At 72.4% G+C, this 14,800-nt stretch overlaps 5 protein-coding genes across 8 annotated transcripts in view; 2 read left to right on the top strand and 3 right to left on the bottom strand.

Moving 5' to 3' along the window:
- Positions 1-2,448, bottom strand: part of DGKA (diacylglycerol kinase alpha) — a 2,785-nt gene extending 337 nt beyond the window's left edge. Inside the window, exons 1-7 of the mRNA XM_074929425.1 lie at positions 2,348-2,448; positions 1,812-1,885; positions 694-770; positions 470-581; positions 301-381; positions 154-203; positions 4-44 (exon numbers count right to left, since the gene is read on the bottom strand). Of these exons, the coding sequence (XP_074785526.1) occupies positions 4-44; positions 154-203; positions 301-381; positions 470-581; positions 694-770; positions 1,812-1,881 (431 nt within the window). The 5' untranslated portion in view covers positions 1,882-1,885; positions 2,348-2,448. The remainder of the gene's footprint in view (positions 1-3; positions 45-153; positions 204-300; positions 382-469; positions 582-693; positions 771-1,811; positions 1,886-2,347) is intronic.
- Positions 2,449-3,301: 853 nt separating this feature from the next.
- Positions 3,302-6,039, top strand: PYM1 (PYM homolog 1, exon junction complex associated factor). Its single transcript, XM_074929678.1, is given in 4 exon segments — positions 3,302-3,365; positions 4,264-4,357; positions 4,876-5,027; positions 5,030-6,039. Coding segments are annotated over 4 exon segments (957 nt in total). The 5' UTR covers positions 3,302-3,334; the 3' UTR covers positions 5,710-6,039.
- A 33-nt stretch (positions 6,040-6,072) lies between these two features.
- LOC141971978 (transmembrane protein 198-like) lies at positions 6,073-9,065 on the bottom strand. The gene is made up of 5 exons (XM_074929679.1): positions 8,985-9,065; positions 8,432-8,562; positions 7,415-7,990; positions 6,893-7,041; positions 6,073-6,824 (listed from the first exon to the last, which is right to left on the bottom strand). The coding sequence occupies exons 2-5, from the start codon at positions 8,550-8,552 to the stop codon at positions 6,735-6,737; spliced, it is 936 nt and encodes a 311-aa protein (XP_074785780.1). The 5' UTR covers positions 8,553-8,562; positions 8,985-9,065; the 3' UTR covers positions 6,073-6,734.
- Positions 9,066-9,361: 296 nt separating this feature from the next.
- On the top strand, positions 9,362-12,907 carry DNAJC14 (DnaJ heat shock protein family (Hsp40) member C14). The gene is made up of 7 exons (XM_074929621.1): positions 9,362-9,486; positions 9,677-10,940; positions 11,015-11,121; positions 11,199-11,318; positions 11,420-11,580; positions 11,668-11,770; positions 11,859-12,907. The coding sequence occupies exons 2-7, from the start codon at positions 9,732-9,734 to the stop codon at positions 12,085-12,087; spliced, it is 1,929 nt and encodes a 642-aa protein (XP_074785722.1). The 5' UTR covers positions 9,362-9,486; positions 9,677-9,731; the 3' UTR covers positions 12,088-12,907.
- Positions 12,908-13,035: 128 nt separating this feature from the next.
- On the bottom strand, positions 13,036-14,760 carry ORMDL2 (ORMDL sphingolipid biosynthesis regulator 2). Of its 4 annotated transcripts, none has more exons than XM_074929624.1 (4): positions 14,678-14,760; positions 14,089-14,263; positions 13,720-13,871; positions 13,036-13,559 (listed from the first exon to the last, which is right to left on the bottom strand). In XM_074929624.1, exons 2-4 carry the CDS (start codon positions 14,260-14,262, stop codon positions 13,424-13,426), a joined length of 462 nt encoding a protein of 153 aa, XP_074785725.1. In that variant the 5' UTR covers position 14,263; positions 14,678-14,760; the 3' UTR covers positions 13,036-13,423. The 4 variants fall into 4 exon arrangements, with proteins under 4 accessions (XP_074785725.1, XP_074785724.1, XP_074785726.1 ...); XM_074929623.1 differs by lacking the exon at positions 14,678-14,760 and adding an exon at positions 14,343-14,671; XM_074929625.1 differs by lacking the exon at positions 14,678-14,760 and adding an exon at positions 14,400-14,671.
- Between the last annotated feature and the right edge of the window lie 40 nt (positions 14,761-14,800).

Genomic DNA, 14,800 nt, shown 5'->3' with positions numbered 1-14,800 from the left:
TACTGGGCCACCCGCATCATCTGGGTGATGATCCGATCCACCTCCTGGGGGGGGCAGCGTCAGCGCGGGGGGGGACACCCCGCACCCCCCCGCACCCCCCCGCACCCCCCCGCACCCCCCGGACCCCCCCGCACCCCCCTCCCCAGCACTCACCGAGCTGTCCAGGAGCCCGTTCCCATCCTTGTCGTACAGCTTGAAAGTGACTGCGGGGGGGGGGTCACACACACGCGGGGGGGTGAGGTCACCCCTGGAGCCCCCCCCCGAGCCCCCCCCCGGGGACAGGGACCCCCCCGCACTCACACTCCAGCTTGTCCTCGGGGCGCCCCCCCTCCAGCAGCGAGAAGTAGCAGGAGACGTCGTTAATGCAGACGAGGTCGCTGCCTGCGGGGACGAAACCGCGATGAGACCCCCGGGGGGGCCCCCCCCGACATCCCCCCCCCCGGGAGCCCCCCCCCGGACCCCCCCGGACCCTCGCGGCTGCTCTGGAAGGAGGCGAAGAGATGGCGGCAGAGCGGCTCCGGGACGTCCTCGGCCTCCAGGTAACTCCTCAGGAAGAGCGAGAACCCCTCGAAGTCGACGCACTGGGGGGGCACAGAGGGTTGGGGGGGCACAGAGGGTTGGGGGGGGCACAGAGGGTTGGGGGGGCACAGGGTGCAGCCCCCCCGTCCCCGTCCCCCCCCCGCGGGGTCCCACCTCCCCCTGGCGATGCCGCGACAGGGCCCCGTCGCCGTCGAACTCCCGCAGCACGTCCTGAACCTTCCGGCTGGTGTCTGGGGGGAGACGGCGGCCAGGCCGCTGCGGGGCGGGCACACGCGTGTGCCCCCGCCCTGACACGCTGCACACGCGTGTGCCCCCGCCCTGACACACTGCACACGCGTGTGCCCCCGCCCTGACACGCTGGGCACACGTGTGCCCCCGCCCTGACACACTGGACACGCGTGTGCCCCCGCCCTGACACGCTGGACACGCGTGTGCCCCCGCCCTGACACGCTGGACATGCGTGTGCCCCCGCCCTGACACGCTGCACACGCGTGTGCCCCCGCCCTGACACGCTGCACACGCGTGTGCCCCCGCCCTGACACGCTGCACACGTGTGTGCCCCGCCCTGACACGCTGCACACGGTGTGCTCCTACCCTGACATGCTACACATGCACATGCCCCTGCCCTAACACGCTGCACACACGTGTGCTCCCTGCCAACACGCTGCACATACACGTGCTCGCCACTGACACCCTGCACACACATGCCCACCTGCCCTGACACACCGCACACGCGTGTGCCCCCGCCCTGACACGCTGCATATGCGTGTGCTCCCCACCAACACGCTGCACATGTGTGCCCACCCGCCCTGACACACTGCACACACACGTACCCGCCCACCCCCATACCTGCACACACGTGTGCCCTGACACATCTACACGTGCACGTGCGCGCCCGCCCTACGCCTGCACACGCGCGCTCCCCCACCCCGCCACCTGCACACATGTGCCCCGACACCTCTCCACACGTGTGTGCCCTCTGCCCAACACGCCTACGCACGCACGTAAGCCCCACCCTGACGAGCCTGCACACGCGTGTGCCCCCACCCCGATTACCCGCACACGCGTGTGCCCCCAACACCCCCTGCGCAAGCGTGTGCCCTCTCCCCCTGCATGACTACACACGCGTGCGCACCCCCCGCCCCGACACACCCGCACACGCGCGCGCGGAGCCCTCCCACGCGTGTGCGAGCGCACACACGGACTCGTTTTTTTTTGTTTTTTTGTTTTTTTTTTTGTGTGTGTGTGTGTGTCCCCCCCGCCAGACTCACAGTCCAGGTATTTCTGCAGTTGGGCAAACTCCTGCGGGCTAATGGTGGCCCAGTCCGGGCTCTCCTCCATTTTGCTGTGGGGGGGGGACACACGGGGACACCCCACGACTCTGCGGCGGGTGATGGGAAAGGGGGGGGGGGGGGGGGCTCCGCCCCCCCCCCCCCCCCCCCTTTCCCATCACCCGCCGCCGGCGAATTCCACGCGTGTGCACCCCCCCCCCGGGGCTGACTCACACCGGGACCCACCCATCCCGGGGGGGGGTGTGTGTGTGTGGGGGGGTGCCCCCCCCCGACACAAATCAGCCACCGGGACCCCCCCAACACACTCCCCGTTGTCCCCCCCCGGGCATCCCCGGTGCTTCTTCCTTCCCCTTCCCGTTCCCCCCCCCCCCGGGATGAACCGTCCCGCTTCATCTCACCCCAACACACACACACACCCCCCCCCCCGCACACCAACCCCTGGGGGGGGCGCATTTCACACCCCCCCAAAATTTTCCTTCACCTCGGGGTGCCCCCCCCCCCCTCCCGGTACGTACCTGGCGGGTCCCGCGACGGCTGGGCCCGGCCCGGCCCCGTGACATCACGGCGCGGGGGGGGCGGCACCGGCCGCACGTGCCGACGGGGAAGGAGGTGGGGGGGGGACACCCCAACACCCCCCCCCCGACGGCGGCAGAAGTGCCCCCCCGTTTTACACACACCCCCCCCTCCCCGTTTCCTCCAGAAGGTTTGGGGGGGGGGGGGAGGGCGTGGCGTGGGACCCCCCCCCCGTCCAAAGCGCGTCTTGCCGGGGGGGGGGCGAGACCCCCCGAGCGGGCAGAAGGGCCCCACGGAGCCCCCGCGACTTGGGGGGGGGGGACACGAAGTGGGGCTCCCCCCCCCCCCACACCTTGTGCGTGGAAATCCCCCCGTGGTGGCTGCATGGGGGGGGCGGGTGGTGCCTCGTTATGAAGCCGCCCCCCCCCCCCCCCGGCACCCCCCACCCCGCCGGGGGTCCGGAGTGTCGCCCCCGCCCCGGGTGAAGGGGGGGGTGTCCCCAAAACACCCGTGGGTTGAGCGGGATTGGGGGGGGGGGGGGGGGGAGTTCTTACCCCCCCCCGTGTCCCCAGGACGCGTGTTGGGGCCTGAAAGCGGTTGTGAGCGGGGGGGGGGACACAGACACGGCCCCGCTGCCCCCCAAAACCGAGGGTCCCCCCGCGGGGGAGGGGGCCGCAGCCCGTGACCCCCCCGCCGGGCTCGGGGAACGCGCCCCCAGGCCGGGGGGGGACCCGCTGCGGTCGCCATGGCGACGAGCCCTGGATGGGGAGGGGGGGGCGGCAGGCCGCCATGACAGCTTCGCACCTCCGGTGGGTGGGCTCCCCCGGTGCATGTCGGGAGTTTCCCCCCCCACCCTTGCGCGGGGCGCGGCCCCTTTAAGAACAAAATGGCCGCCCGCCCCCGCGTCGCTTTCCCGCGGCCACGCCCAGCGGCCGCGCCGCCACTTCCGGGGCGGGGCCTGGAGGCCGGAAGTGTGTCGCGCTCGCAAGATGGCGACTCCCTATGTGACTGACGAGACCGGTGAGTGCGGCCCGGCCCGGCGCCGCGGGGCGGGCGGGTCCCGTGGGGCCGAAGTCTCCCCCGGATCCGTAGGGCGGGACCCGACGCCGGTCCCTGTGGGCCAGGCGCCCCCCGCGGGGCCTCTCCCTGCCCCATCGCTGTGGGGCCCGGCCCGGCCGCTGGGGGGGGCTCCCTGCTCCCGTGGGGCTGGGCCGCGGCCCCGGCCCTGTGGGGCTGGGCGCTGTCCGCCCCCCCCTTTGCCGGTCGCTGTGGGGCAGGTTCCGTCTCCCCGGTCTGTGTGGGGCTGGGCCCACCTCGTTCCCCCAGACCGGTGCCTGGGGTGTCCCGGGGCTCTCGTGGGGTCTTTGGGGTGTCCTGAGCCGCCGTGGGGTCAGTGGGGTGTCCCTGTCCCGCCCCCCCGCAGTCTTTGGGGTGTTCTAGGGCCCCCGAGGTGTGTCTCGGGGCCCCTGTGGGGTGTGTCCTGTGGCCCCTGTGGGGTGTGTGGGGTGTCCTGGCCCCTCCATGCGGTCTGTGGGGTGTTCTAGGACCCCCGTGGTGTGTCCTGGTCCCCCCGTGGGGTCTGTGGGGTGTCCCATGGCTCCCACGGTCTATTCTAGGGCTCCCGTGGGGTCTGGGGTGTTCTAGGACCCCCGTGGTTTGTCCTGGGGCCCCCGTGGCGCGTTCTGTGGCCCCCGTGGGGTGTGTGAGCCGTCCCGGTCCCCCCGTGGGGTCTGTGGGGTGTCTTATGACCCCCCGTGGTGCGTTCTAGGGCCCCCGTGGGGTCTGTGGGGTATCTGGGAGCCCCCATGAGGTGTCCCAGGGCCCCTATGGGATCTGTGGGGTGTCCCGGGACCCCCCCCCCCGTGGGATGCGTGGGGGCTCCCCGGGGCCACCCGCCGACGGCGCCTTGGCCTCGCAGGGAAGTACATCGCCTCCACGCAGCGCCCCGACGGCACCTGGCGGAAGCAGCGGCGGGTGAAGGAGGGTTACGTGCCGCAGGAGGAGGTGCCGGTGTAAGTGGGGCAGGTGGCCGGGGGGGGGGGAGCGAAGGGGGTGTCCCTTGGGCAAAGCGGGAAAGGGTGGGGGGGTGTCCCGGCTCCCCCTCCGGGGCTGGGGTCTGCCGGGACGTCCCGCCCCGCGCCGGGCCGTGCGTGCCGGGTGACGTCTCGAGGTCTCAGTCTCTTTCCAGGTGCCCGAGCAATTCCGACCCCCTCACCCCTACCCCATAAGCCGCGTCCTGCCGGTACGTATCGACGCCCGCCCCGGCCCCCCCCCGGGGGGAGCGCGCGGGGCCGGGGGTCCCCGCCGAGGCGAGGGGGACCCTGAGCGGGGCCGGGCGCCGCCAGGGCGGCTGCGTGCGGCGGCGGGGGCAGAGCCCGCGGGGTCCCGTGCGTGTGTCACCCCCCAGCCCCAAACCCCGCGCCGGGGGCTGCTCCAGGGGGTTTTGCGGAGGCTCGGAGCGTCGCCGGGTGCCCGCGCCAGGAGGGGCGTCGGGGGGAGAGGCGCCTTCACGCGCTCTCCTTCCGCGCAGGTACGAGAATAAATATGTGAAGTTTTTCAAAAGCAAACCCGAGCTGCCCCCGGGGCTGAGCCTGGAGGCCGCCGCGCAGGCGGGCAAGGCGGAGAGCGGCGAGAGCGGCCTCTCCAAGGCGGCCAAAAGGAACTTGAAACGCAAAGAGAAGAGAAGCAGCAGCAGGAGAAGGGCGAGCGCGAGGCCGACGGACTGATCCAGGCGCTGGAGAAAACCTCGCTGGCCGGGGGGGACAAGGGGCCGCCGCCCGCCGCGGCGGGGGACAGTCGGGCGGCCGCGCCGCAGCCGGCCTGCGGCACCGCGGGCCCCCCCGAGGGCGACGCCGCGACCTCGGAGAGGGGCAGGAAGATCAAGAACCTGAAGAAGAAGCTGCGGCAGGTGGAGGAGCTGCGGCAGCGGCTCGACGCGGGGGAGATCAAGCAGCCGACGAAGGAGCAGCTGGAGAAGCTGGGCCGGAGGAAAGCGCTGGAGGAGAACTGCGGGACCTGGAGCTGGACTCGTAAGGGGAGGGGGGGGGGGGGCTCGGGGGGGGCGCTGCCTGGACCCGGCGCCGGGAGGGGGTTTGGGTGGGAGCCGGGGGGGGTTTGTTGTTTTTTTTTTCTTCGTTGTTTTTTTTTTTTCCTCCGAACGGTTGTTCCCAGCTATCGGTGTCAGAACCCGGCGACTCCCCGATATCTCTGTTCTCTTTTTTTTTGTTTGTTTGTTTTTTTTAATTTTATTTGGGGCGGGGCAGCGGACACCCCCCCCCCCCCCCTCAGCTTCGATCGTCCCCAGCGCCTCGTGTTCTGTGTCGCGGCCTCTCTCTCCCTTTTATTTTTAACAACCACGCAATAATAAAATTGCAGTAGTGACCCGGCGCCGGGAGCTCGCTGCTGCCTTTCCCTGTGTGGGGAGGGGGGGGCACAACACCCCCCCCCCCCTTTGTGTCCCCGAGGGGGGCGGCTCTGCCTCAGGGCTGCTGAGGGGGGGGTTGAGGGGATCCTTCACCCCCCCGGGGGGGTTCCTGGTGCCCACAGAGCTGCTGGGGGAGGGCAGGGCGCTGGGCTGAGGCCGGGGGGGGGACACACACTCCTGGCTATCGTGGTGACCCCCAGTCCTGGGGGTGGGCACCCCCTGACCCCCCCCCATGGCCCTGCGCCCACCTCAGCACCCTGCGCACCCCCCCCCCCCCCCCCCCCCCGCAACACAGCATCACCCTCCCCACCCCCCCCCACCAGCAGGAGCCGCTTCTTCCAAGGTGGGGAGCTGGGGGGGGGGGTCAGGGGGGCCCCCACACCACCTGTGCCCCCCCTCAGCCCCCTGCTCTGGGTGACAAGGTCTGGTAATATTAGGGGGGGCTCCCGCGATGCTCTTTAATGTGGAACCCCCCCGTGGCCTTTGGGGGGGCTCGGGGCAGGGCTGGGGGGCTGGGGAGGCCCCACGGCGGGGGGGGGGGAGGGGGGGGTAAGGCTTTAGGGCTCCTCCGCAGCTGGGGGGGAGCTGGGCTGGGCCCGCGGTGTGTGCACAGTGTTTGGGTAGGTCCTACAAAAATAAATGTGGGGCTTTATTTCGGGGGGGCTGTGGGGGGGGGGGGGGGGGGGGGGGGGCTGCCCCCCAGGTTCCTTCCTCTGTGGGGCTGGGGGGGGTCAGGGGCTGCGGTAGGTGTGAGGCTGGCAGCAGGGGGGGCACTGGGGCGACCCCCGTCACCACTGGGGCTCCCCAGCATCATCCATGTGCCCTGAAGCTCCACCCCCCCAGCCACACCCTCCCGGGGGGGCGGGGCATATGGCACCTCATTTGCCTATTTAAAGGGGCAGGCACAGTGGGAGTGGGGGGGCCCGGGCGCCCCCAAGGCACATCGGTGGGGCGGAGGGGGGGGCTCAGGGGCGGCGGCGGGGCGGGGGGGCGGCGGGGGGGGGCGGCGCCGTCCCGCTCTCCTGCTGCCGGTCCCGCAGGCTCCGGACGTAGCTCTGGGGGGACACGGGGGTCAGCGCGGCCCCGCGGCCGCCGCCGCGGCCCCCCCGAGGCGGGGACTCACCGGGGCCAGCATGTCGCCCGCGTAGCGCTTGACAGGGGGGGGTTTGCGGCGGTAGGTGCCCTCGGGGGGGGCCGCGCTCTGCCGGCGCTTGGCCTCCTGCTGCCGGATGCGCAGCAGCTGCAGCCGCTTCTGCCGCCGGCTGAGGATGACTGCGGGGAGCGGGGGCTGAGCCTTCGGCGTCCCCCGCCTCACCGGCGCCACCCTCCCTGTCCCCGCGGCCCTTCCCGGCCTGTCCCCGGCGGCATCGTCCCCAGCTCTGACCCGCTGCCATCCCGTCCCTGTCCTTGTCCCCATCCCTGTCGTGTCCCGTCCCCAGCCCTGTCCCTGTCCCCATCCCATCCCAATTCCCATCTTATGCCTGACCCTGTCCCCATCCCTGTCCCCATCTCCATCCTGTCCACAACACTGTCCCCATCCTGTCCCCGTCCTCATCCTGCTGCCCTGTGTCCCCGTCCCCTCCCATCGCTGTCCCCATTCTGTCCCCAGCGTGTCCCAGTCCCACCCCATCCCCTCCGCGCTCACCGTCGGTGTGGGAGAAGCCGTCGGCCGTCACCTTCCACTGGAGCAGGACGCCGAGGAGGCCGAGCAGCGGCCACGCGCCCAGCACGGCCCAGCCGGGCCAGCACAGCGGCCGCGCCGGCGCCGCCCGCAGCCGGTCGTACACGTAGAGCACCAGCGCCAGCCCCTCCACGAAATAATCGGCGCAAACCACCACGACGGCGGCGCCGAAGACGCCGGTGGAGAGGACGGTCAGCGCCTTCGGCCACTGCAGCGCCAGGAGGGCGCAGAGCAGCGCCAGCCCCAGCAAACTCCCCGCCGGCACCCAGGGGCTCGGCGGCGGCAGCACCGGCGCGGCCGCCACCAGCGCGGCCGTGGCCAGCAGCAGCCCCAGCAGGAGCCCGGTGGTGAAGAGCCCGACGCTGCGCAGCAGCATGGTGACCAGCCCGCAGAGCAGCCCGATGCCCAGGGCGATGCCGGCGCTGGCCTCCAGGCTCAGCTGCGTCTCCAGCACCCGCTCCTTGTAGCACAGGAGGAAGATGACGGTGGAGCCGAAGAGCAGCCCCGAGAGGAACATGATGGCCTTGAAGCAGCGGTACCCTGGCGCCGGCACGGGGGCGTCACCGGGGGCTGCCCCCCCCCGTGCCCCACGGTGTCCCCCGCGGCCGTGACACCCCCCCCACGCAAAACCGCTCACCGTGAGGCTGCCGTGCCCCCCGGGCGAGCCCCAGCTCTGACCCCCAGCCCTGTCCCCCCCAGTTGTGTCCCCCAAGTTCTCTCCCCCCAGCTCTGCCCCCCAAGTTCTGTCCCCCCAGCTCTGACCCCCGGCCCTGTCCCCCCAGTTCGGTCCCACCCAGCTCTGCTCCCTCCAGCTTTGCCCCCCAGCCCTGTCCCCCCCAATTCTGCCCCCCCAGCCATGTCCCCCCCAGTTGCGTCCCCCAAGTTCTCTCCCCCCAAGTTGTCCCCCCAGCTCTGCTCCCCAGATCTGCCCCCCAAGTTCTGTCCCCCCAGCTCTGCCCCCCCCGCCGTGCCCCCCCTCACCAAAGCAGCCGCAGACGACGCCGAAGAGGGCCCCGAGGGCGCAGAGGGCGGCGGGGACGGGTTCGTAGGGGGGTCGGGGCTCCAGGGCGCAGGGGGGCGCGGGGGGGGCGTCGGGCTCCATCGCCCGGGGGCTGGGGGGGGGTGGGTGTGCTGCTGAGCCCCTCGGCCCCCCCCACCCACCCCCCCGGCACCCAGCGGCCTTCCCCGGGCTCTGCGGGCAGTGGGTGAGCGCCCCCCGCCCCCCCCCAGACTGGCAGCGGGAGGGGGGGTACGACTGGTGGCTACTGGGAGGACTGGGATGGGGGGCGGGAAGCTTGGGGTGAGCTGCCGGGGCGGGGGGGGGGGGGCTGCGTGTTCTGGGAGGGGGAACGGGGAGCTGATGGGGAGAGTGAGCTGGGGGCACTGGGAGGGGCACTGGGAGGGGAACTGGGAGCTGCTGGGGGTCCGGGCGGGGGGCGGCGCTGTCCGGGGCTGCCGCACTGGGAGAACTGGGAGAACTGGGAGGGCTCCGGCCCGGGGGCGCCGCTCGGTCCCCGCCCCGCCCGGGACTCACCCGCTCGCCGCCGGTCCCGGGGGTCGCGGTGGGGCCCGGCCCGGCCACGGAGCCGAGACTCCGCCGGGGGCGGGGCCGGGGGCGGGGCCGGGGCGGGGCCGCCGGGGGGTCCCGCGCGGGGCCGGGCCGTGGGGCGGGGGCTGCGGTCCCGGGTGGGCCGCGGGGCGGGGCGGGGGGGGTCTGCGGGGCAGGAGCCCCGGCGCGGGGGGCGGGAGGGGCCCCGCGGGGTCCGGGACACCCGTGGGCGGCCCCGGGCCGGGCCGGAGGCGCTTTGTGCGCGGGGACACGTGACGGGGCCAGCGCGGGCCGCGGGGACGGAGGCGCTGCCCCTTTAAGGGGCGGGGCGCAGGGGATGACGCGACCCCGGTAGGCCCCGCCCCCGGAAGTGGGAGGTGGCGGCGGCGGCGGGCGGGCGGAAGGCGGAAGTGCGGCGGGTGAGGGACCCCGGGGGGGGGCGGGAGGCGGCGGCGACCCCCCCCCCGCCGGCACCGGCACCGGCGCGGTGAGTCCCCGACCCCCCCCGGGCTCCCCGCCGGGGCCGCGTCCGTCCCCCCCCCAGCACCCCCCGAGCGGCGCCTTTGGGGTGAAATCCCCCGAAATCGGTCAACGAGCGTCCCCGGGGGGGTGTCGGGGGTCCCGGGGGCCGCCCCGGGGTTCCCCGGGGGCTGCGCTGACCCCGCCGCCGTTCTCAGGGCCCGGCGGGATGGCCGTGACCTAGGCCCGGCGGGGGGCAGCGGTGCCGCCGGGATGGAGCAGCCCCGGCACCGGGAAGCGGCGGCGGCCGAAGGAAGCGACGGCCCCGGCTGGAGCCGGGACCCCCCCGGGGACGGCGGCGGCCCCGCGGGGGGCAGCGCTGCCTGGAACGGGAGCTGCGGGCGGCCGCCGGGCCCCGGCCTGGAGGAGGACGACGACGACGACCGCGACCCCGAGCCGCCCCTCCCGGGCGCCGCGGGCCCCCCCTGCCCCTGCCGCTGCCGGGGGCAGCCGGTCGCCCCGCCGAGCCCCGCGGCCGAGCGGCGGGACGGATCCTGCAGCCTCACCTGCCCCAGCCGGGCCCCGGCGCTGTCCCGCGGGCAGGAGGAGGGCGACGAGGACGAGGATGGCGCGGGGAAGGGAGGCCGAAGGCTGCGGCGGCGGCAGAGGCACCGCTCGGCCCCCAAGGAGAAGGAGGACGGCGGCCGGCGCGAGGGCGGCGCGGGCAAGCGGCACCGGCCGGCGCGGAAGAGGAGCCGCGGCGACGGCACCGAGTCCCCGGGACCGGCGGAGGAGCTGGCCCGCGCCCGGGGGCTGCTGGCCCGGGCGCTGGCCCAGACGCGCCGGTTGGGCGCGGAGGCCGTCGGGCGGCTGCTCTGCTCCTGCTGCCGCCTCGGCGACCCGGGCTGGGCGCGGGCCAGCGTGCGGGGCTGGGGCCGGCGGGTGGGCCAGCGGGCCCGCAGCGGGTCGCTGAGGGCGGCCCGGTGGCTGCGGGCCGGGGCCGGGCTCCTGCTGCGCTTGCTCTGGATCCTCTGCGCCCTCCTCCTGCTCCTCGTGGTGCTGGCGGCCGGCGGCCTGCGGCTCTGCTGGCGCCTGGGCTCCGCCGCGCTGGCCGCCGGCGCTGAGCGCCTGGCCCGGAGCGGGCGAGCGGCCCGGCTGCTGGCGCTGCTGGACGCGGCCGCGCTGCGCAGGACGTGGGGGCTCCTCGGGGAGAGCCGGGCGTGCCGGCACCTCTGGGACTGGCTGCAGAGGCGGCGGGTCCCCCCCTGGGCGCCCGGGGGGGGTCGGACAGGCGGGACGGGGGACGCGGCGCCCGGCGGCGACGGGGGGGCTCCCGCCGCCGGCTCCGGGGAGGAGGTGACCCGCTTGCTGGCCATGGCGGAGGTGCCCGAGGAGGAGCTGAACCCCTTCCAGGTGCTGGGCGTGGAGGCGACGGCGTCGGACGCGGAGCTGCGCAAGGCCTATCGCCGCCTGGCCGTGCTGGTGCGTGGGGGCGCCGGGTGTCGTTGCCCCCCAGCTCGGGGACGCGGCGCTGAGGGTTTTCTGCTCCCCCCCAGGTGCACCCCGACAAGAACGAGCACCCCAGGGCGGAGACGGCCTTCAAGGTGCTGCGGGCGGCCTGGGACATCGTCAGCAGCCCCGAGCGGAGGAAGGAGTACGAGCTGTGAGTGGGGGACGCCGGGGGGGACACGGAGGGTTGGTTTGGGGGGGCACGGGACGACGTTTGCCCCCTCCCCGCAGCAAGCGGATGGCGCAGAGCGAGCTGACGAGGTCCATGAGCGAGTTCCTGAGGCGGCTGCAGGACGACCTGCGGGAGGCCATGAACACCATGATGTGCAGCAAGTGCCAGGGGAAGCACAAGTAGGTCCCGGGGCCCCCAAAAATGTGGAGTGATGGAGGGGGAGTGGGGAGCAGAGCCGGGGCCGCCGTGGCGGGGATGGACCCACCCGCCCTCCCCGCAGGAGGTTCGAGATGGACCGAGACCCCCTGAGCGCCCGGTACTGCGCCGAGTGCGGGGGGCTGCACCCCGCCGAGGAGGGCGACTTCTGGGCCGAGTCCAGCCTGCTGGGGCTGAAGATCACCTACTTCGCCATGATGGACGGCAAGATCTACGACATCACGGGTGGGTGCTGCCTCGGGGGGGTCCCCGGGCGCCGCCGGCCGCGTGTCCCCCCCGCAGCGTGACCGGCGGCCGCGTGTCTCTCGGCAGAGTGGGCCGGCTGCCAGCGCGTGGGCATCTCGCCGGACACCCACCGCGTCCCCTATCACATCTCCTTCGGCTCCCGCGGCGCCGCGCCGGGCGGGCGGCAGAGGTGGGGCCCCACCCACGCCCCGATCCCCGTCTGGGGGGGCTCCCGGCTCGGCCGGGCCCCCCCCAACACCCCTTTTTTCCACCCGCAGAAGCGCCTCCAAGGGCGGCCCCACCTCGGCTGCTGACCTGCAGGATTTCTTCACCCGCGTGTTTCAGGGGAGCTCAGGACCGATGCCTGGGGGGCCCTTCCCGCCGCCTCCCGCCCCCCCGGGGGCCGCAGCCCCCCCCGGGGCCCCCCCGAGGGCCGAGGGCGCAGCCCCCAAGGGTGACGCGAAGCACAAGAGGCGGAAGAAGGTGCGTCGGCCGTTGCAGCGCTGAGCAGGACCAGGCAGCCGGGGCTCCGCTGGGCACCAAAAGGGCTCTTTCGAATAAAAAAAAATCTATTTTTCTTTTTTTTTTTTAAAAAAAAAGAAAAAAAAAATAGTCATCTCTCTATTTAAAAAGTACCCGGGGAGCGTCGTGGGCTGACGCGCGCTGGAACCCGGCGGGGCTGGGCGGGCAGGCGGGGACGGACGGACGGACAGACGGACCCGCCGGAGCAATTCAGGGTTATTTTAGACGTTCAGGTGCTGCCTCGCAGCGTGGGGAGGGGCCCCTTGGCCTCAGGGCTGGGCTGGGGGAGCCCCCCCGCGCCTCAGTGAGCCTCTGCGGGGGCTGACATGACCCCCCAAGCTGTGCCGCGTCCTGGGGAGCCTCTGCCAGCACAATTTCTCTATTTTGGGGGGTTTGAGCGGTTTGTTCCCTCGTGCTCGTCCAGATCGATCTGTTACCGTGCACATCCCCTTTCTGTTCACACCTCCTCCTCCCTGCGCCTCTGGCCGCGCCGGTTTTGCTTTTCCCGGCTCAACTTTGCTTGAGGGACCCTCGTCCCCTTCCCTGAGTGCTGGGGACAAAGAGCAGCTTATTATTTTTTGAAAAAACAGAAAACAAGAAAGGGAAGGCGGGAGGCAGGAGCTGGCGACGGCAGCTGCCGAGCTCCCGGGCTGGACTGCGAGCGGCTCTTGCCCAGACCCGTGTGCGTGTCCGGTGCCTCGACGAGCGTTTCCCGGTGCTCCAAGCCGTGGGCCGGGTCCTTACCGGGGAGTAACGGCCCTCGGGGGCTGCGTGAGTCCCCCCCGGCCCGAGCTGGGTGCTCGAGAACGGCCACGATGGCTTTTCGCCAACCTTTTTGTACTCCCAGAGCGGAGCAGCTGGGTTTTAAATGGTCGCGTACCCTCTTTCTTATCGCTTTTGTTAAATTAAAAGTACGGTTTGAAGACGTCTGGCTGGTCTGTGCGGGGAGGGGCGGGCGGGAGGCGCGAGCTGGGGCTGGTGACGCCGCTCCGGTCGCCCCAAGTTTTTTATTAGGGTGGAAACACAGAAAACACGCGGCCGAGGGAGGTGGAGGTGGGTGTCTCTTCCCGCTGCTCAGCGGTTTTCCCCTCCAAGGTGCTTTCTTCAGGGTTAGCTCGAAGAAAACTCGGTGTGACGCGACCGCTCTGTACTGCCCCGCTCCGCTTCTCCCTTCACTGAAGAGACGAAGCCCCAGGCAGGAGCTTCCCTGGGGCGCAGGAACTGTGCTAAAACCCTGCCTGAAGGCCGCAGTGGTCCCTGCCCCACGCTCCTCACGCCTCGCCCCTGCTCTCTGGGTGTCCCCTCTCCGTCCCCGGGGGCCTCAGTACTTGTTGATGCCGAAGAGCCTCACACCGTGGAACTGGGGCAGCTTGGGCAGGAGGACGCTGAGCAGGGACGCCGTGTTGATGATGAAGTGCGCGGGGTCGTATTTGGTGTAGAAGCTGGTGAGGAGGTACCTGGGGGGGAGAGGGAGACCCTGAGTGAGCCCTGGGCCACCTCCACCCTCCCCTCTGCCCGCGCTGGGGGGGCATTTTGGGCCCGAGGGAAGCCCGGTGCTCCCACCACGTGTCCTCGACACCCTCCCGGTCCCCCCCCGCCTCGCTCAGCGGCGCTTACAGCACCACCGGGGAGATGCTGAGGAACTTGCGCGAGGAGGTGCACTGCGTCCCGTAGTCTATCTGCTCCCAGTGCGTGAGGAGACGATCCTTGCCCTGGTCCGGGGTCTCGAAGGGGGTCCCCTTCACCGTGTGCAGCAGCAAGTACATGACCTGCAGGTTTCAAGGGGAGACGGGGATGGAAAACAGGCCCCGGACACTGTTCCTGGGGCAGAAGCGTGCTTTGTGCCTCGTTACGGCTCTGTCAGCGCCCAGCCCCGCGGGGACCGGGGGCTTCCTCGTAGACCAGAGACAGGGGCCGGTAGCCAGGGGAGGCCCGGCTGCCACCCTCCGCAGCCCTGGCAGAAAAACAGGTCGAGCTTGGACTAACCAGGTTGTGAATGACGTTGGTGAGCGTCCAGACCACGGGGATGCTGAAGAAGGGGATGCTGAGGAGGACGACGTGGAGGACTCCCACCGAGATCCCGTACGCCAGCCAGATCCCCCGGCTGTTCATCACCCGCGTGTTGGGGTTCACCTCGCTGTGCGCCACGCCGACGTTCATCCTGCGGCACACAAACGGAGGCTCCCACAGGTTTCCTCAGAGAGGGTTTTTTTTCCCCCCAAATCTCCGCGCTGTCTAACCCGGGCGGGGCTCCCGGCGTAGCCCCGGATCCTCGGTCTCCCTGCAGCACCTCTCACCCCGCCCGTCCTTAGCGACGCCACATCTCGGCCTCCGGGACAGGCGCAGGGACGGGGGGGGAAAAGAAAAAGAGCTCGGCCTCCGCCGCCAGAACCGCCGGGATCGAAGGGAGAACCCCCGCAGCGGGGCTCCCCTCGCCCCGTGCCGCTTCGCCCCCCGCGGTGAGCCCGGCTCCCCGGCCCTGAGCACGCGTGGGGCCGCGGAACGGCCACGGATCCCGCCCCGGGCGCCCGGAGCCCGGCCCCGGCCCCGCGGCCCCCCGCGGCCCCCGGCCCACCCGCGGCCGTTGCCAGGGCCCTGCCCGCCCCGGGCCCGTCTCCAGGAAGTGCCCGCACTCGACCCGCTCTCTTCCTATTGGCCCTTTCGCCCGTCGCTCAGCGCTGCCACGCCCCCTCGCACC

This window comes from Athene noctua, chromosome 30 (genome assembly GCF_965140245.1).
Source record: "Athene noctua chromosome 30, bAthNoc1.hap1.1, whole genome shotgun sequence".
Lineage (NCBI taxonomy): Eukaryota > Metazoa > Chordata > Aves > Strigiformes > Strigidae > Athene > Athene noctua.
This window is presented reverse-complemented; position numbering and strand designations above follow the sequence as displayed.

Bases quoted from the DNA above. Each gene is read 5' to 3' on its own strand.
- DNAJC14 (XM_074929621.1), top strand. From the start codon at position 9,732: ATGGAGCAGCCCCGGCACCGGGAAGCGGCGGCGGCCGAAGGAAGCGAC. The intron at 10,941-11,014 runs GTGCGTGGGGGC...GCTCCCCCCCAG, and splicing joins ATCGCCGCCTGGCCGTGCTG to GTGCACCCCGACAAGAACGA. The intron at 11,319-11,419 runs GTAGGTCCCGGG...CCCTCCCCGCAG, and splicing joins AAGTGCCAGGGGAAGCACAA to GAGGTTCGAGATGGACCGAG.
- LOC141971978 (XM_074929679.1), bottom strand. From the start codon at position 8,552: ATGGAGCCCGACGCCCCCCCCGCGCCCCCCTGCGCCCTGGAGCCCCGA. The intron at 7,991-8,431 runs GTGAGGGGGGGC...TGCCGGCGCCAG, and splicing joins CGTCGTCTGCGGCTGCTTTG to GGTACCGCTGCTTCAAGGCC. The intron at 7,042-7,414 runs GTGAGCGCGGAG...CGCTCCCCGCAG, and splicing joins CGGCTTCTCCCACACCGACG to TCATCCTCAGCCGGCGGCAG.
- ORMDL2 (XM_074929624.1), bottom strand. From the start codon at position 14,262: ATGAACGTCGGCGTGGCGCACAGCGAGGTGAACCCCAACACGCGGGTG. The intron at 13,872-14,088 runs GTTAGTCCAAGC...TGAAACCTGCAG, and splicing joins CCAACGTCATTCACAACCTG to GTCATGTACTTGCTGCTGCA. The intron at 13,560-13,719 runs GTAAGCGCCGCT...TCTCCCCCCCAG, and splicing joins AGCATCTCCCCGGTGGTGCT to GTACCTCCTCACCAGCTTCT.